The sequence below is a fragment of the Chiloscyllium plagiosum genome, chromosome 21 (genome assembly GCF_004010195.1).
Source record: "Chiloscyllium plagiosum isolate BGI_BamShark_2017 chromosome 21, ASM401019v2, whole genome shotgun sequence".
NCBI lineage: Eukaryota > Metazoa > Chordata > Chondrichthyes > Orectolobiformes > Hemiscylliidae > Chiloscyllium > Chiloscyllium plagiosum.
In genome coordinates, this window is record NC_057730.1 from 19021878 (window position 1) to 19045680 (window position 23803).

The 23803-nt window shown below is 40.9% G+C and overlaps 1 protein-coding gene across 1 annotated transcript in view; it reads right to left on the bottom strand.

Moving 5' to 3' along the window:
- Positions 1–23803, bottom strand: part of lmtk2 (lemur tyrosine kinase 2) — a 143878-nt gene that overhangs the window by 22949 nt on the left and 97126 nt on the right. Inside the window, exons 7-11 of the mRNA XM_043711065.1 lie at positions 14197–14327; positions 7043–7127; positions 1472–1593; positions 1333–1353; positions 40–50 (exon numbers count right to left, since the gene is read on the bottom strand). Of these exons, the coding sequence (XP_043567000.1) occupies positions 40–50; positions 1333–1353; positions 1472–1593; positions 7043–7127; positions 14197–14327 (370 nt within the window). The remainder of the gene's footprint in view (positions 1–39; positions 51–1332; positions 1354–1471; positions 1594–7042; positions 7128–14196; positions 14328–23803) is intronic.

Consider the following 23803-nt stretch of genomic DNA (forward strand, 5'->3'; position numbering starts at 1 on the left):
TAAGCTAATTGATCTGCTGTGTGTTTTTAACATTTTTACTTTTCAGATTTCTAGCAAGCACAATAACCTTATGCTCAAATTAAATATTGTGCTGAGATCACAAAAATAAGTAAATATACAAAGCACTATTTTCTGTAACTAGCGCAAAGGACGATGGCTGTGGTTGCTAGAGGTCAATCACCTTCGTCCAAGGACAGTCTCTAGGAACTCCTCAGGTTAGATTTTTCTAATCAAGCTGTTCAGAGATGTTTCATACCACAGAAGAGGAGAGTTCAACCCAGGCCTTCTAGCTTAGGGGTAGGGACACTTCTCTCCACTACACTGGGAGGGAATGGGCAGTAGTATTATCACTAGATTATTAATGTCCTGGGTGGTTGACTGCTGTCTGGGCAATTGGGGTGAGCAACAAATACTGGCCTATCCAGCAACATTCACAGCTATGAATTAACTTTGTAAAAAACACAAAAGCACAAATCTTCAGGGTAGCATCCTAGGCCAACCATCTTCAAATGCTTCACCAATGACCTGCCTCCATTATGAGGTCAGAACTGGGGATGTTCACTGAAGACTGTACAATGTTCAGCATCCTTTGCAATTCCTCAGATACTGGAGGTACATTCAGAAATGGACTGCAAGACCTGGACAACATCTAGCTTGGGCTGACAAACAGTAAGTAACATTTGTGTCACACAATAAAACCATTTCCAACAAGAGAGAGAATCCAACCATCTAATGGATGACATGCAATGGCATTACAACTGCTTAATCGCCATTGCCAACATTCTGTGAGCTGCTATTGATCAAAAACAGAACTAGACAATCTATATAAATATTGTCACTACAAGACAATGTCAGAGGCTAAGAATTCTGCAGCGAATAACTCAAGCACCCCCCCCCCCCCCCCCCTCCATCCACAAGGTACAAATCAGCAATCAAGAAAATGCTCCCAACTTGCCTGAATGAGGGCAGCTCCAACAATACTCAAGATAATGGACATCATCCAGGACAAAACACCCGAGCCACCTCTCCTGCACAGTAGTAGCAATGTGTACCATCATCTAGAGGATGCATTGCAGTAAGTTACCAAGACTCCTTCAACAGCATCCAAACCAATAATCTCTAAACTAGAAGGACAACTGTAACAGATGCATGGACAGCACATCCTGCAAGCTCCCCTCCGAGCCACACATCATCTTGACTTGGAACGATACCACTGCTCCTTCACAGTCAAAGTCCTATACCTCTCTTCCTACACTTGAAAAACTGCAGTGATTCAAACAGACAGCTCATCCCTAATTACCTTGGGGAAGGTGATGAGAAATACATGTTTACCTTCCAGCAACACCCACATCCCTTGAATCAAAAGAAAAAAAAAGTGCAATCTTCTGCTTGGGTAGTAAAACATGACCTCCTATGCAGAGAACAAGAAATAATCAAACATCACTTAAAAATCAGAGCTATGTAGTCTTACCAAATATTGCTGTGTCTTGTCTGTTCTGCTACTACCATGCTCCCGTAAACGTCACCCACAAGCTCAGGTGAAATCCAACGTAGAGGAATATACTGACCATCATTACTTACGATATAATCCTCCTGTTTCAGGCAACAATAAAAAAAGTTTAAGTGGAGATTTAAGAGTTTCTGAAAATCACAAAGAGTACTAATGGAGGAAATTGTATGAATTGTTTCCAATGGCAAAAATATCAGTGACCAGAAGCACATGAATCTGAGTGTAGTGTATTGACATGGACAGAAAATTGGTTAGCACACAGAAAAGGAGCAGGAATAGATGGGTCTTTTTTTGAATAGCATGCAATGACTAGTGGAGCACTGCAGGGTTTGGTACTAGGAGCCCAGATATTCACAATATATGTTAATGATTTAATGGAGGGAGCTAAATGTTATATCTGAAAATTTGGACATGATATAAAACTGGGTGAAAGGGCAAGCTGTGAGGAGGATGCAGAGATGTTGCAGTGAGAGAGTTGGGACAAGTGGAGGGAGTAGGAAAATGCATAGCATAATGTTTATAATGCGAGAATATACATTTTGGTAGTAAAAATTGGAAGGCAAATTATTATATGAATGGCTGTAAATTAAGAAAGGGGAACTGTTCAACGAGACTTGGGTGCCTTTGTGCACCAATCGCTGAAAGTAAGCGCGCAGGTGCAAGAGGCAATATAGAAGGCAAACAGTTTGTTGGCCATCACAGCAAGGTGATTTGAATATGGGACAAGAATTACTTGCTGCAATTATACAGGCACTAGTTGGAATTGTGCGCGCAATTTTGGTCTCCTTATCTGAGGAAGGAAGTTCTTACTGTACAGGGTATGCAACAAAAGTTTAGATTAGGTTACTTACAGTGTGGAAACAGGCCCAACAAGTCCACACCGACCCTCCGAAGAGCAACCCACCCAGACCCATTCCCCTACATTTACCCCTTCACCTAACACTACGGGCAATTTAGCATGGCCAATTCACCTGACCTGCATATCTTTGGACTGTGGGAGGAAACCCACGCAGACACGGGGAGAATGTGCAAACTCCACACAGACAGTTGCCCGAGGTGGGAATTGAACCCGGGTCCCTGGCGCTGTGAGGCAGCAGCGCTAACCACTGTGCCGCCCTGAAGCGACAGCAGGGCATATGAGCAGAGGTTGAGTCAGTTAGCATTGTATTCACTGGAGTTTAGAAGAGATGGGGGGATTTCATAGAAACCTATAAAATGCGAACAGGACTAGACAGGTCAGATGCAGAAAAGATGTCCCTCGTGGTCCAGAACCAGTGGTCAGAGTTTAAGGATAAGAGGTAAACCTTTTAGGACTGAGACGAGGACAAATTACTTCACCAAAGAGCACAATGAACTCACCACCACAGAAAGTGACTCAGGCCAAAACATCTTGTTTTTGAGAAGGAGGTACATGCAGCTCATAGCTAAAGGGATCAAGGAATATCGGAGGGAAGGTTGGATTCGGGTATTGAACTCATTGATCAGCCATAATCATGTTGAACGGCATGACAGAATAGGCTGAAGAAGTGAATGGCCTTTCCTTGCTCCTATCTTCTATATTTTAATTATAAAACGTATAACTTTTTTTTACTGTGATAACATATGCAATACATAAATTGTATCGAAATATCAGCTATTTGCAACCAGAAAAGAAAGAATTGCAAATTTGCATTTATACATTGTCTAACTACCATAAGAATGTGGTTGTGAGGATTACATATTTGCAATTTGCATAACCAACATGGATGCTGGCTACTTCAAAAAAGCACATAAATCTAGCACTAAAGTCCATTGTGGGCCATGCTAGGTAGACAGCTGTAGATCAGAGAATCAGTCAGCAAATTTTGAACTTTTTAAAAAAATTAATTGCTACAATTGACTTGTTAGGCCAAAGAGCCTGTTTCCACATTGTAAGTAACCTAATCTAAACTTTTGTTGCATACCCTGTACAGTAAGAACTTCCTTCCTCAGATAAGGAGACTCAGTCAGTACATTTTGAACATTTTAAAAAAATTAATTGCTACAAATGACTTGATTTATTCAAAACTCAAAGTTACAACTAACTTGTTGTACTGAGGAACTTCAATTATCCAAATATCAATTATCCGAATTTTGGATTATCCAAAGATGACCTCAAGGTCCTGATAGATACATTACAAAAAGGTGTTTCCAACACTGATCGCATCTTTTGTTTACAATGATTAAAAGTGAATTCGGCTTACTGAAATACTGCTGCGAACAGTCATGGACATCAACGGGAGCCCAGGCACCGTCTCCAAATGACTGACCACCCACCCTCTCTCTCTTTCTCCCTGCACTTTCCCTACACAGGGGTGTACTGTAAACCCCCCCTTCCCCAGATAATCTTTCTAACATTGTCCTGTACAGTGTATGGCTGCATGTGTGTGTGCACTATTTTGAGACTCACCCCCCCCCCCCCTCCAAAGGCAGCGGCTGTCTTGCTGATAGTGTCCAGTTTGGCTGCCGTCTCCATTCCGGTGGGAGGATGGTGGTGTCGCATGGTGTGCTGCTGCCTAGTTTCCTGAACAGGGAGCGGACATAGCAGGTGCTTACTTTGTCAATCCCATTGAAGTGAAGCAGCGGCTGGGAGGGGCTTCAGCAAGTCTGTCTCTGCTCAGAAACAAACCCTGAGACAAAGAGGGAGCAAGGCAGACAGGGCGAGGAAAAAGTAACCTTCAGAAAACTCCAAGCCCCAGAAGGGAACAAATGAACTATTAGACATTGAAAAATAAACCAGGAAGAAGTGTTTCTTTTTAAAAGATGATTTTTTAAAACTATAGTTTGTCATTAGGCATCCTGCTCAACCTGGGAGAACGAGACAGGAGAGGCCAGAGACAAGTTAGGAAAATTTCTTTAAAAAAATTCACAACCTACACATTATTTTGTGCAAATGAGGCAGCTAATATTACAGAAAATCATAGAGATCTATAGCACAGAAAAAGACCCTTTGGCCTATCAAGTCTGCACAAGTCACAAACAAGCACCTAAACTATTTGAATCCCATTTTCTAGAATTTGGCCAATAGCCTGGTATGCCTTGGCTTTGCAAGTACATAGCTGAAAACGTGTTGCTGGAAAAGCGCAGCAGGTCAGGCAGCATCCAAGGAGCAGGAGAATCGACGTTTCGGGCATGAGCCCGTCTTCAGGAATGAGGAAAGTGTGCCAAGCAGGCTAAGATAAAAGGTAGGGAGGAGGGACTTGGGGGAGGGGCGTTGGAAATGCGATAGGTGGAAGGAGGTTAAGGTGAGGGTGATAGGCTGGAGTGGGGGTTGGGATTGCAGGTTAGGAAGGTGGTGCTGAGTTCGAGGGTTGGGACTGAGACAAGGTGGGGGGAGAGGAAATGAGGAAACTGGAGAAATCTGAGTTCATCCCTTGTGGTTGGAGGGTTCCTAGGAGGAAGATGAGGCGCTCTTCCTCCAGCCGTCATGTTGCTATGGACTGGCGATGGAGGAGTCCAAGGACCTGCATGTCCTTGGTGGAGTGGGAGGGGGAGTTGAAGTGTTGAGCCACAGGGTGGTTGGGTTTGCAAGTACACACTCAAATACCTGGATGTTATATGAGGGTTTCTGCCTCCACCATTCCTACAGTGACAGTTCCAGATTTCCATTGCCCTCAGCGAAAAGAATTCCTCACATATCTTTTAAACCTCCTGCCCCTTACCTTAAATCTAAGACAGTGATTTGCCCAAAGGGAAAAAGTTCCTTCTTGCCAACCATGTAACCATTAATTAAGACAAGTAAAATATACATCTCAATCATGCTTCCCCTCAGTCTCCTCTGTTCTAAGAAAAATAACCCCCATCTGTCTAATCTGTCTTCATAATTAGAACTCTCCAGCCTAAACAACATTGCCTCCTCAGAGCCTAGAAGATTGTTAATATGCATACTGTTACTACTAGGACATAAAATTACTACTAGGCACAGTTGTGAAAGATTCCAGAGTACTTAAAAGACAAGTGGACAAACATTTGATAATGAACATTTTTAAGAGGAAAAGGAGAATAGAGCAGTACTGGCTGGATGAACCCAAGCTCAGTACAAAAAGTGTCCTCCTGTGCTGTGAAATTCTCAAAGTTTGCAACAAGGATCCTGTTGTTAAGGCCTGAGCACATCAGGCACATACAATAAGTTGCACACAGGAGGTAGAAGTATTTAGCCAGGGTAAGAAAAATGCAAACAATTCAAATTGTCACCTACAAGCAAATTCACATTAAGGATGGTAAAATTATTTTCAAAATTAATTTAAACAGCTGGACAAAAACTCAAATATTTCAGAACAGATGAAAATCAAAGGAAAATGTTAATGAATACAGGGCATACAGAGAGATATTTTGTGACACAAGCCAACAACAGAGCCTCCAAACCTAACGATCAGACTGATATGTCTGTATCATTAGGTAGTTAGAACACAATTATTTACATTTAAAAATAATCAACCAACCTTCTGTTCTATTAGCACTAGCAAAATTCTTCATAATTTAGAAGAGGTTTTCTAATTGGATTGTACAAGAAAGGGATCACTCCTTTCAGGACGCATTTAACAATCAATTGGTGAATGGGTAACAAATTTCATTTATTTTCAGAATAAACTGAACTGAAATATTGCTCAAACTCCCGATTCCAACTCCAAGAGAAAAACATATCAAGTCACTTTATTCATATATATGATTAAGTGAAAATAATGCGGTAAACGGTTTAATCTGAATGTCTCCTTGCAGGGTAGCTTGACTTTAACACTCCCACCCCACAATCTGTTGAGAGGTTGACTGTTGAAAAGACTATTGAGAGATGCTTAAATAATTGAGACAAGCACCAGGATTGGTGGACAAGTTTGGATAGGTTATGTAAAACATGCTATAGTACCTTTTGCTCTTAATAAAATCTCATGATGTAAAGAATAAATGCATTTTTTGTCTCTTCTTCAGGTTTTTAATACCATTGGGCTTGTTAACATTGCAAGAACTCCATCTGCACAATACACAATTTGCTCATGATTGGAGACCTTTTAATCAAATGATACATTACTTTTACATAGTCTTGGTTGGCTATTAACTCTAGCTTGCTAGAGGCATCTTCAACCACACCATTATTCTAACACCGTAACAATACTGCAGCGAGAAATTCAATACCAGTGATAATTTTGAGAACTTAACCACTATTTTCCACTCAATTAAAATACCTAATTCAGAAATGCAGAGCAAAAGAGGTGCAGCATTTGATATTACTGTGCTCTCAAGTGTATTTTTCAGTGATTATAATTAAATGCACGTTTAATAAATCATAGCATTGTATTTAAATATTTTGTAGTATAAAATAACACCATTTGCTGATAATTTGCACACATTTGTCCACACTCAATTTGATTCACTTCATCAGCTCTACATAAATAAAAGATATACAGGCTTTAGTCTGAAATCGCAGCAAACTTCATTACTAGCAAGTGACGCATACAGAGGAGCACCGAAATAACTGCCTTACAAGATTGAAAAACTCTTAAAGAACGAATTGCTTACCCTGTACCGGCTGAATCCTATCCCATAGTCGCCGATTTTTACTGTTAAGTCTGTTGTGAGAAAACAATTCCGCAGTGCTAGGTCACTAATAAGGTGGAGATAATGTCAAGGCCGCAGCAAAGCACCATTCGGAAAAGGAAGGAGGCAAAAGAGAAATAAATGTCAGAAAGAACTTTTGAACGTATTCAATCAATAACTTCTCATAACAGAATGGACACAGCTTAGCTCAAGTACTCTAAAATTAGCTTTGCTCATCACTAATCAGGTTTCATCAGAAGTACAAAACAAGGATACTTCTCCCAAGAGTATAGTGATAAATGGGAAATGTTATTGTTGCACAGTATACAATATAAAATTGAGTTCCATTTCACCATTAGTTTTGTTGCTTTTCTACATCCCAACAGATCACATCTCTTCTCAAGAATTTACAAACAGCTTGCAGAAAAATAAACCACTATATCCCAAAGGATTGTGACTTCTGCAAACATGATCTAGAGTAGTCAACATCAGTTTTTATACTTTAAATATTAATATAATAATCTGGCTGCGAATTAGCAAACATTTTAAAATAGCAATTATGCAGGACAAATCTATAAGTCAGTTAGCAACACTCAGGCGAAGAACAACAATGTATAAAAATAATTCACTTGCATGAACATCACTAATTAATGATGGCAGTGAACATTTTCAGAAAAATGATTTGAAACATTGGCATCTCTTCAAAGTATTGCACATACAACACAATTACTGCAGTGGAGTGAACGTATTGCGTGCTAGCATTCAATTAACATCACAGGGCTACCAGCAACTAGAAACTGAATTGGACAATGTTGTGGCTAAGAAAAGAGCAGTAGGTCATTCAGCCTCTCATGCCTATTCCACCATTAATGAGACCCTGTCTGATTTATGGCCTAACTCCATATACCTGCCCATGGCCCATATCCCTTAACACTTTGCTTAACAAAAAATCTGATATTTAAAATTAGCAACTGATCTAGCATCAAGTGCTGTTTGTGGAAAGAGCATTCCAAAAATATACCACCCTTTGTGTATAGAAATGTTTCCTAACATGTATTCTGAACATTTTGACCCTTAACTCTGAGATTACGCCCCTGGTTCCAGAATCTCCAGCCGTTGAAAATAGGATAAAGATAAAATGTCTTTTCCTGTTAATATCTTAAAAGATTTTGAACAAATCACCTCTTAGACTTCTAAAATCTAGAGAAAACAGGTCTAATTTGTATAATCTCACATCATAGCTTAACCCCTTAAAGTCCAAGCATCATTCTTGTAAACCTGCATTGCACTCCCACCAAAGCGAAAACATCCTGCCTAAGATATGGTCTCAGTACTCCAAGTGAGGTCTAACCAAGGTTTTGTATAGCTGCAGCATAACTTCTGCATCCTTACATTCCTGTCTTCTAGATATAAAGGTTAGTTTTCTTAACTATTTTCTGCATCTGTACATGGCATTTTAAAGATCTATGCATCTGAAATCCCAATCTCTTTGGGGGAAACAGCTATGTAATTTTACCTATAAAATCACAAAGGAATTTTAGTGACCAGCTGCACTTTGTCATGACTCAGTACAGTATTCATGAATGAGAATTGTGTGCAATTCAATATGCTCGTGTGGAATTGCCCATTTGTTTTTATCCCTCCAATCATGGGATATAGGCATCACTGGACAGATCTGAATTTATTGCCCATTTCTAATGGTCTTGCAGAAAATAGTAGCTGATTTCTAGAAGATAGCGAGCTGATTTCTAGAACCGCTGCAGTCATTGAAGAGAACGTATACTCTCAGTATTGGATGGAATTTAATATTGATAAATGTGAGGTGTTGTATTGTGGGAAAGCAAATCTTAGCAGGACCAATACACTTAATAGGAAGATCCTAGGGCGTGTTGCTGAACAAAGAGACCTTGGAGTGCAGGTTCATAGCTCCTTGAAAGTGGAGTCGCAGGTCAATAGTATAGTGAAGGTGGCGTTTGGTATACTTTCCTTTATTGGTCAGGGTATTGAGTATAGGAGTTGCGAGGTCATGTTGCGGCTGTACAGGACATTGGTTGGGCCACTTTGGAATATTGCGTGCAATTCTGGTCTCCTTCCTATCGGAAAGATGTTGTGAAACTTGAAAGGGTTCAGAAAAGATTTACAAGGATGTTGCCCAGGTTGGAGGATTTGAGCTACAGGGAAAGCTTGAAAATGCTGGGGCTGTTTCCCTGGAGCATCGGAGGCTGAGGGGTGACCTTATAGGTGTTTATAAAATCATGAAGGGCATGGATAGGGTAAATAAAGTCTTTTCCCTCTGGTGGGGGAGTCCAGAGCTAGTTGGCATAGGTCTACAGTGAGAGGGGAAAGATATAAAAGAGATCTAAGGGGCAACTTTTTCACCCAGAGGATGGTGTGTGTATGGAATGAACTGCCAAAGGAAGTGGTGGATGCTGGTACAATTGCAACATTTAAAAGACATCTGGTTAGGTATAGGAGTAGGAAGGCTTTGGAGGGATATGGGCCAGGTGCTGGCAAGCGGGACTAGATTAGGTTGGGATATGTGGCTGGCATGGATGCGTTGGACCGAAGGGTCTGTTTCTGTGCTGTACATCCATTTAATGGAGCTGCTGTATTTGAACATGGACTGCTTCAGTATCTGAGGTATTATAAATGGTCTTGAACACTGTGCAATCATTTGAAAATATTCCCGCTTCTGACCTCACGATAAAGAGAATGGTTTTTTGATGCAGCTGAAGATGGTTAGGCCTAGGACACTGAAGAACTCGTGCAGTGATGGAGCTAAGACAATGGACTCCCAATAACCACAACCATTCTTCCTCTGTACGAGGTATGACCCCAACCAGCAGAGAGTATTCCCCTTCCTTATTTGCCATTGACTCCAGTTCTGCTATGGCTTCTTAGAGATATATTTGCTCAAATGTGGCCTTGATGTCAAGGGAATCACTGTCACCTCACCTCTGGAACTCAGCTCTTTTTGTCCATGTTAACACTAAGACTCTAACGAGCTCAGGTGTTGTACGACCCTAGCAGAACCCAAACTGGGCAACACTGAGCAGGTTATTGCTAAACAAGTACTGCTTGTTGATGATACCTTTCAGCATTTTACTGATGATTGACAGTAGCCTGATGGGCCAAGTTGGATTTGCCCTACCCTTTGTGTACAAGACATATCTTGCCAATTTTCCACATTGTTGGATAGATACCAGTGTTGTAGCTGGTGGCTCAGTGGTTAGCACCATTGTCCCACAGTACCAGGGTCTGTGTCTGCATGGGTTTCCTCCCACAGTCCAAAGATGTGCAGGGTTAGGAAAGTAAACCAGATACATGCTTGAGATGGGGAACATTGCAATGTTATGGAGAAAAAGCAGGGAAACGGGATTATTGGATTTTCTCTTTCAGAGTTAGCAGAAGTACAATGAGCCAAATGGCCCTCTACTATGTTTTACAATTCTCCTAAAGGCTACTTAACATTCCTCCTTCAACCAAAACAAAACAAAGTGTGGATGCTGGAGATTTGAAACAAAAACAGCTGCGAGAAGAACGCAGAATTAACACCGAGTCCGGTGACTCCCCAACTTTGGCTTCAGCATAAATATCACTTTTTCCGAGCCACTAACGGTTCTAATGAAGAATCAGAACATTAACTCTGCTTTCTTCCTATAGATGCTGCCAAACCTGCTGAGTTTCTCCAGCAATTTCAGGTTTTTGATGCATCCTTTAACTGCTAACATCAAAAACCAGATTAACTGGTCACACTTCCCATTATCGATTGTACGTAAATTAATTGTCATGTTTGCCAACACAGCAATCGCTGCATGTAAAGGTGAGTCATGTGAAGTACCTTAGGAATTTGAGAAATGGGATGAAGAGCTTTATAAATTCTAAACTCTTCCTTCTATCTTTCATTTTTCTGACCCAAGATGGCCAATCGAACTTCAAAATCATGAATAGTCTAGATAACAGAGAAAGTGTTCCCACTGCCAGTAAGGTCAAGGTCCACAGGTTACAGATTCAAAGTGATTGCCAAACAAATCAAAGGGCACATGGGAAAAATCTCTTTAGTAGTAAGTGGTTAAGATCTTGAATGTACTACCCAAGGGTGAATCTGCTTCCATCGCAATCATAACTTTCAAAAGGGAAGTACCCATAGGGGGAAAAAATTGTACAATTACAAGAATAGTAAAAAGAGAGGGGACTAACTAAACTACTGTTGTTGAGAGCCTGCACAGCTGCAACAAACTGAATGGCCTCATCCTTTGTCATAGTCAAGAGTTTTACAGTACAGAAAGAGGCCCTTCACCCTCCTGCTCTCACCAGTCATTAAACATATAGCTCCCAGTTTCCAGCACTTGACTCATAAAAGGGAATAGAGGGTCTTTGGATGGTAACAAACAAGAAAGAGGGTGTTCATGTTCTGAAATTAGTAAACCCAATGTTCAGTCCTGACAGCTAGAAGATACCTAGGGTGGAGCATGTGTTGTTCCTCCACCTTGCATTGAGCCTTGTTGGAGCACTACAGTAGGCCTCTTTTACTCATTGTTCATTAGCTTCTCCCAAACCCTTAAGACTTATTGTATATAGGATACTCCCAACACAGCCAACCCATTTTCTATAATTTATACTTCTTGTTAGCATCCTCCTAACGATTATCTCTCTCAATTTATTATAAACAATTTCTTTGTTTCCTATTCCTTTTCTCTCTCTCTAGGTACTGCCTTCATGTACTCTATTCCCAAACTCATCCCCTTCATCAATTTCAATACCACCCTTCCCCACCTATTTTCAGTACTGATAAAAGGTCACTGGACTCGAAGCTTTAACTCTGCGTCTCTCAGGATATTCAAAATCAAGGTCACCCTAATTTAACCATTCTATGATCGTGTCAGTTTGTAAACCAATAATTGAACCATGCAGTACTTCAGATTTGTACCCTCGTGAACTGGATGCCTCCTTTTTTTACAATTCCATAAATATGCTGAATAGACACAGACACAATACAAAACGTTTGAATTCAAAAATTTAATTCTAAATAATTTATGCATGAATATTAGAAATAACACAAGCTACTTAACTGTCTGTACCATGAGACTGAAAAATTGGTATCATTTTAGTCAAAGTTGTTCTGATATAACGTGACAGGTGTGTCCCTAAGCAACCTTTCACTAAAGAAAATCATGTTATGGAAAACTGCTAATAGAAAATCGGACTGTAGAAGATCGCGAAACAAAAAAAAAGTCGCTATAGCCGTTCAACACAAAGTTCACATTGTCCAAACAATGTCCACAATTCACCAATCACGTTATAGCAATTCGTGCGAACAAAATGCTCTTTATAGCAAAGACCTGTATCATTTAGAAATCCATGTAATCTCCAAGTAGTAACAGGGTGGGATGAAACAGTTCAGCTGCTTGAAATCACCACCAGCAACAAAATCACTGATGCTGGAGCTTTTCCACATACTCAGACAGCAGCAGGATATTGTTGCCAGAAATGAACACTTGTTATGGTAAACCAGAAGATCCAACATTCAGGAATACAAGTTACTTTTTACTGTACAGTTCAGGAACAGAAGGCAAAGTATGTGACAAGTGGATGGACAAAGGGGCAGGCGTTGACTATGCATCTGGGGGGAGGGTTGTAAAGTTACAGCTTGTTACATTAAAATCTGGCAGACACTTTTCATCTGTGCAGTTTAGTTAAAAAATTGTTAGACTGAGCAAATCTTACTTGGAAAATATCTGAATACATTTTTCACCAATATCTCATTCACACAAAATTGACACTCCAATGGAAGTGAGTTATCAAAGTGGTTTTAAAAAAATGCAAAAACAATCTTGGGGTGAAAAAGAGAATTCACCACTTTCTCCAGTCTGCTCAATAGAGTAATCATTGACTGTACAAATAATTAAGATTAGATCTACCGATTGTTTAGCTTTGGAGAGATCATCATATTTTGCTTTAGTGCCTCTTAATAAATCACGTGTAAACTGATCTGTCACATCAAACTATCATATTTAGCAGTAGTGACAAGACAGGCACAGCATTTATGAGTGTTGTGTAATTTAATCAGCTGTGTCTTATTCCAATTAAGGTGAACACACAAGGTTAGCCGAAGAGCAAATACTTTGACAAATATTACAGCCTGGACCTAAAGTAAGTTTCGGTACACAAGGATTTACTAGTTACTTTTTAAAAACTGTGATTCACAGTGATTTTTCACACCTTTGGTCCCTGTTTAGTATCCAATGAAATGAATCAACTGCAAGGTTGACAACCTAAGTACCCATGGAAAGTACATTATTAAATATATATCCTCTTTTAATGCACTGTTCAAGTATCCTCTTTTAATGCACTGTTCAAGTGGCTGGATATCTGTTGGAAAAACAGACTCTCAAAATCAGGTAATATCTTTCTGTATACAGTTCTCTTTGCTTAAAATATTTCTCTTAATTCCTAAAACAAAGCACAGATACAGTCTAAACTAAAGAACAGTGCAACCATTTGTTTAAGCACATGTACATCTATGTGTATTTTCAAGCAATATTTTGATAAAATAAAACCACCTCAATTTTCACTTTGCTTTTGCATATTTTTCCCTCCCACCCCCTTGCAAAATCAGCCAGTCCCTGAGCAGCTAAAATGCCTTGGCCTGTCAAGTCACCCAAGAGATATTCAAGAGCCTTGGAATGCCTTACTGATTTGTCAAACTAACAATTTTTAAATTTAGATCCTTTTAAGAGTATTATCAATGCACCCAGCTTGATATATATTAACAGACTTAAATTAATTAAGTTTGACTTTTACTTAAAAACAAATAAAAAAGGCTTTGGTGCCAAGGGAAGAGGAATATTCTAGTCAACAAAATGGCTACATAGATTTGAAGATGAACCTAGAAAATACAATATCTTGGGTCGAGTGGCATGTTGCCTCTCTGGTCACACGTTCAGATAAATTTCAAGCACAATCAGTGGCTGCATATATTTTGTTTGATAATCCTTAAAATGTCTGCAACCCAATTGTCATATGCTGTCTTTGTCAGCAAAAGGGAAACAAAGATGATGTAATCATTTTAAGGAATCTACTCAAAAGAATACAGTAATTTGGATAATAATAATAATAATAATAATAATAAACACCTGTGTACAAAACCATGCTTGTGCAGATGAGCAAGTCCAGCAGCAATCTCACAGGCCATTCTCTGTAGCAGCTCCAAACCATGGGGGCTCTGTTCATGCTGTTGACCACGTAGATACCCTTTTATGTCACCCTGTGAATACAAAGAACAAAGTAGCATTAATTGTTCATATTATTTGAGCTATTTGCTGCTAATAGCATCTGCAATCCCCTCGTCTCCTGTCCAATTTGCAAGCTAATGGCTCTCTCGATGGTGGGTACCAGGGATGTGCATCTCTTATACTGCTGTGAATTGAAAGCAGTTGTTTATAAAGAAATTACTAAGCTTTATGATTGCATTCAAAATGGCTGTATTATATGCCAGACAAAATGACAGGTTAAACATTGCACTAGGGTATAAGATGATAATGAAAAAAATGCAATCGAGGAATAGAGTGAAATGTTCAAGACATTTATGCTCCTCCAATTTTGGTCTCTTGTACATCCACAATTTTCATCATCCTACCACTGGCAGCCGTGCCTCCAAGTCTTATTCAAGTTCTTTGTGGATGAGGTAATTCATAAATACTGCCACCTTTTGGTCGCAGGTGGTTCTGTTAAACTGGTTATTTGCTAGATAGTTTTCTTCTTTCATGGGATATGAGCATCATTAATAAGGCCAGCATTTGTCAAACTGTCCCTTATTGTCCCTGAGATGGTGATGATGAGGCACGCTCTTGGCACATTATAGTCCATCTAGTGCATAAAAGGTAATGTCACCATTGACAAAAAGTTATTACTGGAGAAATTCTGTAGGTCTGGCAGCATCTGGGGAGAGAAAACAGAGTTCGAGAAAGACAAGCGCAGCAAGTACATAAGAACACCACCTCCTGCAAATTTCCCTCCAGATCACATATATACATATTTTGTCATCCTTCGGTGCCTCTGGGTCAATTGTGAATATAGCTACATCAAATGGACTGCAGCAATTCAAGGGGGCAGCTCATTATCCACTGGTTCAACAGCATCTAGAGAGGACAATAAATGCTGGACTAGCTAGTGACATCCACATCCTAAAAGTGAATTAAAATAAAGCTGGCAATGCAAAGGCTGGCTACCTATCTGGCCCACCCATCTAGAACATAGAAAAATACAGCGCAGTACAGGCCCTTTGGCCCTCGATGTTGTGCCGATCCAAGCCCACCTAACCTACACTAGCCCACTATCCTCCATGCCTATCCAATGCCCGTTTAAATGCCCATAAAGAGGGAGAGTCCACCACTGCTACTGGCAGGGCATTCCATGAACTCACGACTCGCTGAGTAAAGAATCTACCCCTAACATCTGTCCTATGCCTACCACCCCTCGTAATAGCTGACTCCATACGTGGAAAGACTCCATACGTGGAGTCCATCTGTCCCTGACTTAAGATAAACCATCCCAGCCTGAGTTTTATTATGTATTTATTTATTCAATTGTTGGATATGGGTGTCGCTGGATGGCTCGCATTTATTGCCTGTCCCTAGTTGCCCTTGTGAAAGTGGTGGCGAGCTGCCATCGTGAACCACTGCAGTACACCTGCTGTGGATTGACTCACAATGCCATTAGGGAATAATGCCAGGAATTTGACCCAGCAATAGTGAAGGAACTGCAATATATTTCCAAGTCCGGATGGAGAGTGGCTTGGAGGAGAACTTGAAGGTGGTGGTATTCCCATATCTGCTGCCCTTGTCCTTCAAGATGGAAGTAGTCATGGGTTTGGAAGGTGCTGTCTGAGGATCTATGGTGAACTTCTGCAGTGTATCTTGTAGATAGCACACACTGTTGCTACTGAGTGCCAGTGGTGGAGGGAGCAGATGCTTGTGGATATACTGCCAATCAAGCAGGCTGCTTTGTCCTGGATAATGTCAAGCTTCTTGAGTGTTGTTGGAGCTGCACTCATCCAGGCAAGTGGGGAATATTGCATCATAGTCCTGACTTGTGCTTTGTAAATGGTGGACAAGCTTTGGGGAGTCAGGTGGTGTGTTACTCACTGCAGTACTCCTAGTCTCCGACCATCTCGTGTAGCCGCTACGTTTATGTGGGGAGAGCCCGTTGAGTGTCTGGTTAATGATAACCCCCAGGATTTGATACTGACAGTGACACCACTGAATGTCAAGAGGCTGTGGTTAGATTGTCTCTTATTAGTGATGATCATTGTCTAAAAACGTTACTTGCTGCTTGTCAGCCCAAGCCTAGATATTGCCCAAATCTTGTCGCCCAAATCTTGTCGCATTTGGACATGGACTACTTCAGTATCTGAATCGTCACAAATGGTGCTGAACATTGTGTAATCATCAGTGAACATCCCCACTCTGACTTAATGACAGAGGGAAGATCATTGATGTAGCAGCTGAAAGTGGTTCGGCCTAGGACACTGCCCTGAAACTCCTGGAGAGATGTCCAGGAGCTGAGATGACCAACCTCCAACAACCATAGCCATCTTCTTAAGTGTCAGGTAAGACTCTAATCACCAGAGTTTGCCCCCAGATTCTCACTGTTTCCAGTTTTGCCAAGGCTCCTTGATGCCATACTTGATCAAATGTAGCCTTGACGTCAATGGCTGTCACTCTTACCTCACCACTGGAATTAAACTCATTTATTCATGTTTGACCCAAGGCTGTAATGAGGTCGGGTCCAGGTTCACCCAAACTGGGCGTCATTGAGCAAATTATTGCTGAGCAAGTATTGCTTGATAGCACTGCTGATGACACTTCCATCACTTTACTGATGATCAAGAGCAGAATGATGAGGCAGTAATTGGCTGGGTTGCATTTGTCCTGCTTTTAATGTACAGGACATACTTGGACAATTTTCCATAAGTATGCTCATGATTCAATATAGTTGTTCTGAAATTGAATACCATCCAAGACAAACAACCCAGTAAAACTTCCACAATTTGAAACTAATGTTATATATTGTAAATCATTGTTACTAAAACCTTTTCTATATTCAGTCTTTAACACAGCCTGCATTGACGTTAACCCTTTCACTAAAAATAGCTTGAAACATTTTGTGCCACATATTTCATGCAAAATTAGTGAATTAGAAAAACAAAAATATCGCGATGAAATTGAGAAAAGTTTGAATAATAGTTGGGTGAGGGAAGAAAGAAAAAGAAAAACAGACATAAAATGGGCTGTCTACCAAGTTGCTTCGTTTGCATAACCAAGGAAACAAATTCCAAAGCCAAAGTGACAACAGCAGTATGTTGAACTCCTAGTAATGATTGGTTTCAGTTGCCAACTTCAAATGATCTGGTGCTAGGAAGGCTGACAAAAGCCCCCAGTTTGTTAGTTGGCTCTCTGGAAAGTGGGCAGGAAATTATAAATTCACCATTATTACAAGATGGGCTACCAATAGCTGCACTGGTTTCAGAATAACCATACTGGACGAGGAGGAGATTTAGTCTAAAGAGGAAACAGAGGAGATATAGCAGTAGAATTCTGAAGGAGCGGAATAGTGAAAGTAATTTTAAAAAGATTCTAGCATTCCCCAAAGTATCGGTAACATACAATGTTATTAAGCTCACCAGCATTCAAACTAAATGGTGGAACCTAGTGGATGCTCTGCCAAAAAGCACAGGAAAAGTCAATCACAGGGAAACCAATCGGAGAAAAAGTTGGCTGCAGGCATGGAATGATCAGAATATCTGAGGTGCTCCTCCATCCCAGGCTGTTTCTCTCGGTTTCTCTCCTGTGCTGATGATAAGCTGACCAACAGATGTGGACAAAAGTTAGCCCATTTTTGGGGCAAAAAGGGGAGTATGGCAATGAGAGAAACTGCCATGCCAGAATCTCAGAAGTGAGACTGCTGGCCTCAAGGAGGGGAGATGGGTTGCAACACTGAGGAGCAACATTAATCCTTTCTACAATGGAACTCTCAACTGAGAGCCAGGAAAACTAATGCAATGAATGCCTGCAACTAAAAGTGGAGTCTCTAGCTTAAGATTGCAGATGCTCAAGTGGAATACTATAATGAGATTGTGTTGTAATGAACACCTGTCAATCTAATCATTTACTACTCAACTGTTTGATTTCATAAAAATGTGCATTTATACATTGTCATAACTCAAAGCTTCTATGACTAAATTACTTGAGGTGCAGCGACTGTTAGAAATAAATATGCAACTAATTTAGATGTGATCTCAACCAGCCTGAGGAAGGTCGGTTTATGGTAATGGTTTGTTTAAAGAAGTATGTCAATTATTTTTTTAAAAACTTCTTTTGTTATCAGATACTTATTCTTTTGTGTCAGTTTTAATACTGTGGTATTTAGGAAATTAATACTTTCCTTGTGTGTTGTTACTTTAAGTTTAATAATGATGATTGTTGAGGATATTGTGAATTATTTCAAATGTGCATCAGTGCAAGTTTAAATACTATACTCCCCCAACACAACTGCAGAATGCAACGTTACTACAAAATTGCATCATCTAAAAGAATGTTAATGGAAATGAAAAAGTAGCTTTTGAAAATAAAAATAGACCTCAAGAGAAGCCCTGGGAAAATAAAATAAAAAAAACACACAACATGATTATTTTTCATAACTTCTGAGCATTGAAGACCAATTTTATTACTCAATATTTTCAGAATTATTACAACTGAATGACTTATCTCACCAAATGAACAAACATTAAAAAGAAACTCTTATCACTACATAAAATGACTAAATATGAAGTGGAAATCAGGCAATGTATCTAATGAAAAGCTAAAATTAAAAATGTAGAACTGACACTGCAATACATATGTACAAAATGTACATATATATAAAAATGTATATTTAATATGTTTCTACTGCAAATTCAGTGAATTTTTAACATGTGTCATACAAAATTGACAAAAAAAGGCCAAGTGTCTATTAAATAGATGGTACAACTTTCCAAATGAAAATTAGCAGATATTTAATACACTCACTAAGTTTCATAAGCTTGCTACTATAGGTTAGCTTCAAATAAAATTTACCAGGCATAATTGGACTCTCACAGCAATTTTCACAGTTTGTTGATACAGTGTATAAACATGCATAGGAAGATGGCTGTGATGGTACTCAGTTCAGGTCTATAATGAAACCTCCACTGCAGGCCTATGATTTTGTAATACAGAACCAAGTAAGGGATTGAGCGTAGCTTATAAGACTAACAGGCTAGTTACCTGATTTGTATCATCTGTTGTGTCATGTGAATTTTAGGGCGGCACGGTGGCTCAGTGGTTAGCACTGCTGCCTCACAGTGCCAGCAACCTCGGCCGACTGTCTGTGTGGAGTTTGCATATTCTCTCTGTGTCTGCGTGGGTTTCCTCCGGGTGCTCCGGTTTCTTCCCACAATCCAAAGATGTGCAAGCCAGCTGAATTGGCAATGCTAAATTGCCATAGTGTTAGGTGCATTAGTCAGGGGTAAATATAAGGTAGGGGAATGGGTCTGGGTAGGCTGCTCTTTGGAGGATCGGTGTGGACATGTTGGGCCAAAGGGCCTGTTTCCATAATGCGGGTATCTAATCTAATCTAGAACAACCTCAATTCTCTGAATGAGACAGGCAGGGAGTATTTTGTTCAGATAACTGATTGTTTGGAAACGGATTGTGCTGCAAAGGTAGGGATACAGGACAGAGCAAGGTAGAGAAGAGAGAAGTCATGTTGCACACAGATCAGGATAATTAATGTCAGGAAACAAAATAAAAAGCATGCAGCAGGCAGGATTCATACACAAGGCCTCCTTAAATCACGCGAGGATCAAAAAGTGATGGCTCAAAGGTAGAAGACAGAGGGTGGTGATGGAGGGTTGTTTTTCAGAATGGAGGCCTGTGACCAGTGGAGTGCCACAAGGATCGGTGGTGGGTCCACTACTTTTTGTCATTTACATAAATGATTTGGATACGAGCATAAGGAGATACAGTCAGTAAGTTTGCAGACAACACCAAAATTGGAGGTGTAGTGGACAGAGAAGACGATTACATCAGATTACAACATCTTGACCAAATGGACCGAGAAGTGGCAGATGGAATTTAGTTCAGATAAACGAGAGGTGCTGCATTTTGGGAAAGCAAATCTTAGCAGGACTTATACACTTAATGGTAAGGTCCTAGGCAATGTTGCTGAACAAAGAGACCTTGGAGTACAGGTTCATAGATTAGATTAGATTACATTAGTGTGGAAACAGGCCCTTCGGCCCAGCAAGTCCACACCGACCCGCCAAAGTGCAACCCACCCAGACCCCTACATTTATCCCTTACCTAACACTACGGGCAATTTAGCATGGCCAATTCACCTTACCTGCACATCTTTGGACTGTGGGAGGAAACCGGAGCACCCAGAGGAAACCCACGCAGACGCGGGGAGAACGTGCAAACTCCACACAGTCAGTCCAGAGGCGGGAATTGAACCCGGGTCCCTGGCGCTGTGAGGAAGCAGTGCAAACCACTGTGCCACCATGCCGCCCACTAGCGCCTTGAAAGTGGAGTTACAGATAGATAGGATAGTGAAGGCAGCGTTTGGTATGCTTTCTTTTATTGGTCAGAGTATGAGTACAGGAGTTGGGAGGTCATGTTGTGGCTGTACAGGACATTGGTTAGGCCACTGTTGGAATATTGCATGCAATTCTGGTCTCCTTCCTATTGGAAAGATATTGTGAAACTTGAAAGGGTTCAGAAAAGATTTACAAGGATGTTGCCAGGGTTGGAGGATTTGAGCTATAGGGAGAGGCTGAACAGGCTGGGGCTGTTTTCTCTGGAGCATCAGAGGCTAAGGGGGGACCTTATAGAGGTTTACAAAATTATGAGGGGCATGGATCGGGTAAATAGGCAAAGTCTTTTCCCTGGGGTCGGGGAGTCCAGAACAAGAGGGCTTAGGTTTAGAGTGAGAGGGGAAAGATATAAAAAAGAGACCTAAGGGGCTATGTTTTCACATAGAGAGTGGTACATGTATGGAATGAGCTGCCAGAGGAGGTTGGTACAATTGCGACATTTAAAAGGCATTTGGATGGATATATAAATAGGAAGGGTTTGGAGGGATATGGCCAAGGTGCTGACAGGTGGGACTAAATTGGGTTGGGATATCTGGTTGGCATGGACGGGTTGGACCGAAGGGTCTGTTTCCATGCTGTACATCTCTATGACTCTATTAGAGTGCCGCAGTGCCGTGTGCGATGCTGCTAACGGCCCACTTCCTGCCATCAGACGGTTAGAGGGCTTGCGAAAGGAGTGTGGGACGAATGGTGTGCGTGCGTGAGCAGGTAGCAGCACTTGTTCCATATCTCTCCAAACACTTCTTGTTGATGTATTTCTCTAAATGTCCTCTAAATGTTGTAACTGTACTCACATCCGCCATTTCCTCTGGAAGTTCATTCTACATGTGAACCACTCCCTGTGTAAAAAAAGTGCCCTTCATGTCTTTTTTTAAAAAAAGTCTTTCTCCTCTCGTCTCAAAAATATGTGCCCTCGTCTTGAAATCACCCACCAGCGGGAAAGACACCCACCATCACCTTACCTTTTACACCTCCCTCACCTTGAATTCTTGAATTCCCTAATGGCATTGTACATCTATCTACAGCATACGGACTACAGCAGTTCAAGGAGGCAGCTCACCATCACCGCCTTCTCAAGGGCAACTAGGGACAGACGAATGCTGGCAAGGCAGGGATGCCCACATACCTTGAAAGAATAAATTTTGAAAAAATTCATTTTCAATTACTCGAATTGACACAGATTCATATGCAGGGAACAACTCTCTGCAAATAGAAGTAATATCATCCAGGAGCTTGGTGTGCCGTTTTTAAAACAATTGTTCATGGTATGCAAGAGTCACAGGTTAGGAATTTAATACTCATCCTTATTGCCCTTCAGAAAGTTGTGGTGCTTTCTTGATGTGCTGCAGTTCATGGGGATACAACAACAATGCTATTAGGAAAGGTGTTTTGGACTTTTGACCCAGCAATAATGAAGAAACAGTGATGCAGATCCAAGTCAGTGTCATAATCCAAGTGACTATGTGGCATTAAGAGGAATTTTGCCGGTGATGTTCTCCTGCATTTACTACCTTTTTCCTTAAAGGTGGTGGATGTTAGAGGTAAGGAAGACTCTGACAAAAGAGCATCTTGTAGATGGTAAACTCTGCTGCTACTATGCATCAGTTTTGGAGGGAGATAGTGGTGATGATGGTGGATAGAGTACCAATCTTGGGTAAAGTTATTCATCACAGAATTCCAAGCATCTAACCAGTTCTCAGTTTCATAGCTGATCTAATGTAGTTTCTAATCAAGCAGTGATAGTGGTGAAATCAGCAATAGCAATGATATTGGAATGTGAAGTGGAGATGGTTACATTAGGGGGCCTAGTTCTGTTAATGATAGATTATTCATCCAGATACCCAAGTAATCTCGATTTGAGAAGATTTGTAGCTCAGGTTGAGGTTCTGGATGTAGATTTGCTCGCTGAGCTGGAAGGTTCATTTTCTGATGTTTTGTCACCATACACTAGGTAACATCTTCAGTGAGTCGCCAGACAAAGCATTGCTGATTAGGTTAGATTACTTACAGTGTGGAAACAGCCCCTTTGGCCCAAGTCCACACCGACCCGCCAAAGCGCAACCCACCCAGACCCATTCCCCTACATTTACCCTTTACCTAACACTACAGGCAATTTAGCATGGCCAATTCACCTACCCTGCACACTTTTAGACTGTGGGAGGAAACCGGAGCACCCAGAAGAAACCCATGCAGACACAGGAAGAATGTGCAAACTCCACACAGTCAGTCGCCTGAGGTGGGAATTGAACCCGGGTCTCTGGCGCTGAGAGGCAGCAGTGCTAACCACTGTGCCACCGAAAAGCATTGTGGAGAATGTGGGCATGTTTTCTCTTTTCCATTTATATGTTTGGGTTTCTTTGGGTTGGTGATGCCATTTCCTGTTCTTTTTCTCAGGTAGTGGTAAATTGGGTCCACATTAATGTGTTTGTTGATAGAGTTCCGGTTGGAATGCCATGCTTCTAGGAATTCTCGTGCGTGTCTCTTTTTGGCCTGTCCTAGGATGGATGTGTTGTCCCAGTCAAAGTGGCGTCCTTCCTCATCAGCATATTAGTGAGAGAGGGTCATGTCGTTTTGTGGCTAGTTGATGTTCATGTGTCCTGATGGCTAGTTTTCTGCCTGTTTGTCCAATGTAGTGTTTGTTACAGTCTTTGCATAGTATTTTGTAAATGACATTACTTTTGCTTGTTGTCTGTATAGGGTCTTTCAAGTTCATTAGCTGTTTTAGTGTGTTGGTGGGTTTGTGGGCTACCATGATGCCAAAGGGTCTGAGTAGTCTGGCAGTCATTTCAGAGATGTCTTTGATGTAGGGGAGAGTAGCTAGGGTTTCTGGACATGTTTTGTCTGCTTGTTTGGGTTTGTTGCTGAGAAATCTGCAGACTGTTCAATGGGTACCCGTTCTTTTTGAATACGCTGTATAGGTGATTTTCATCTGCTCTGCGTAGTTCCTCTGTGCTGCAGTGTGTGGCGGCTCGTTGGAATAATGTTCTGATGCAGCCTCGTTTGTGGATGTTGAGGTGATTGCTTCTATAGTTCAATATTTGGTCCATATGCGTTGTTTTCCTGTAGACACT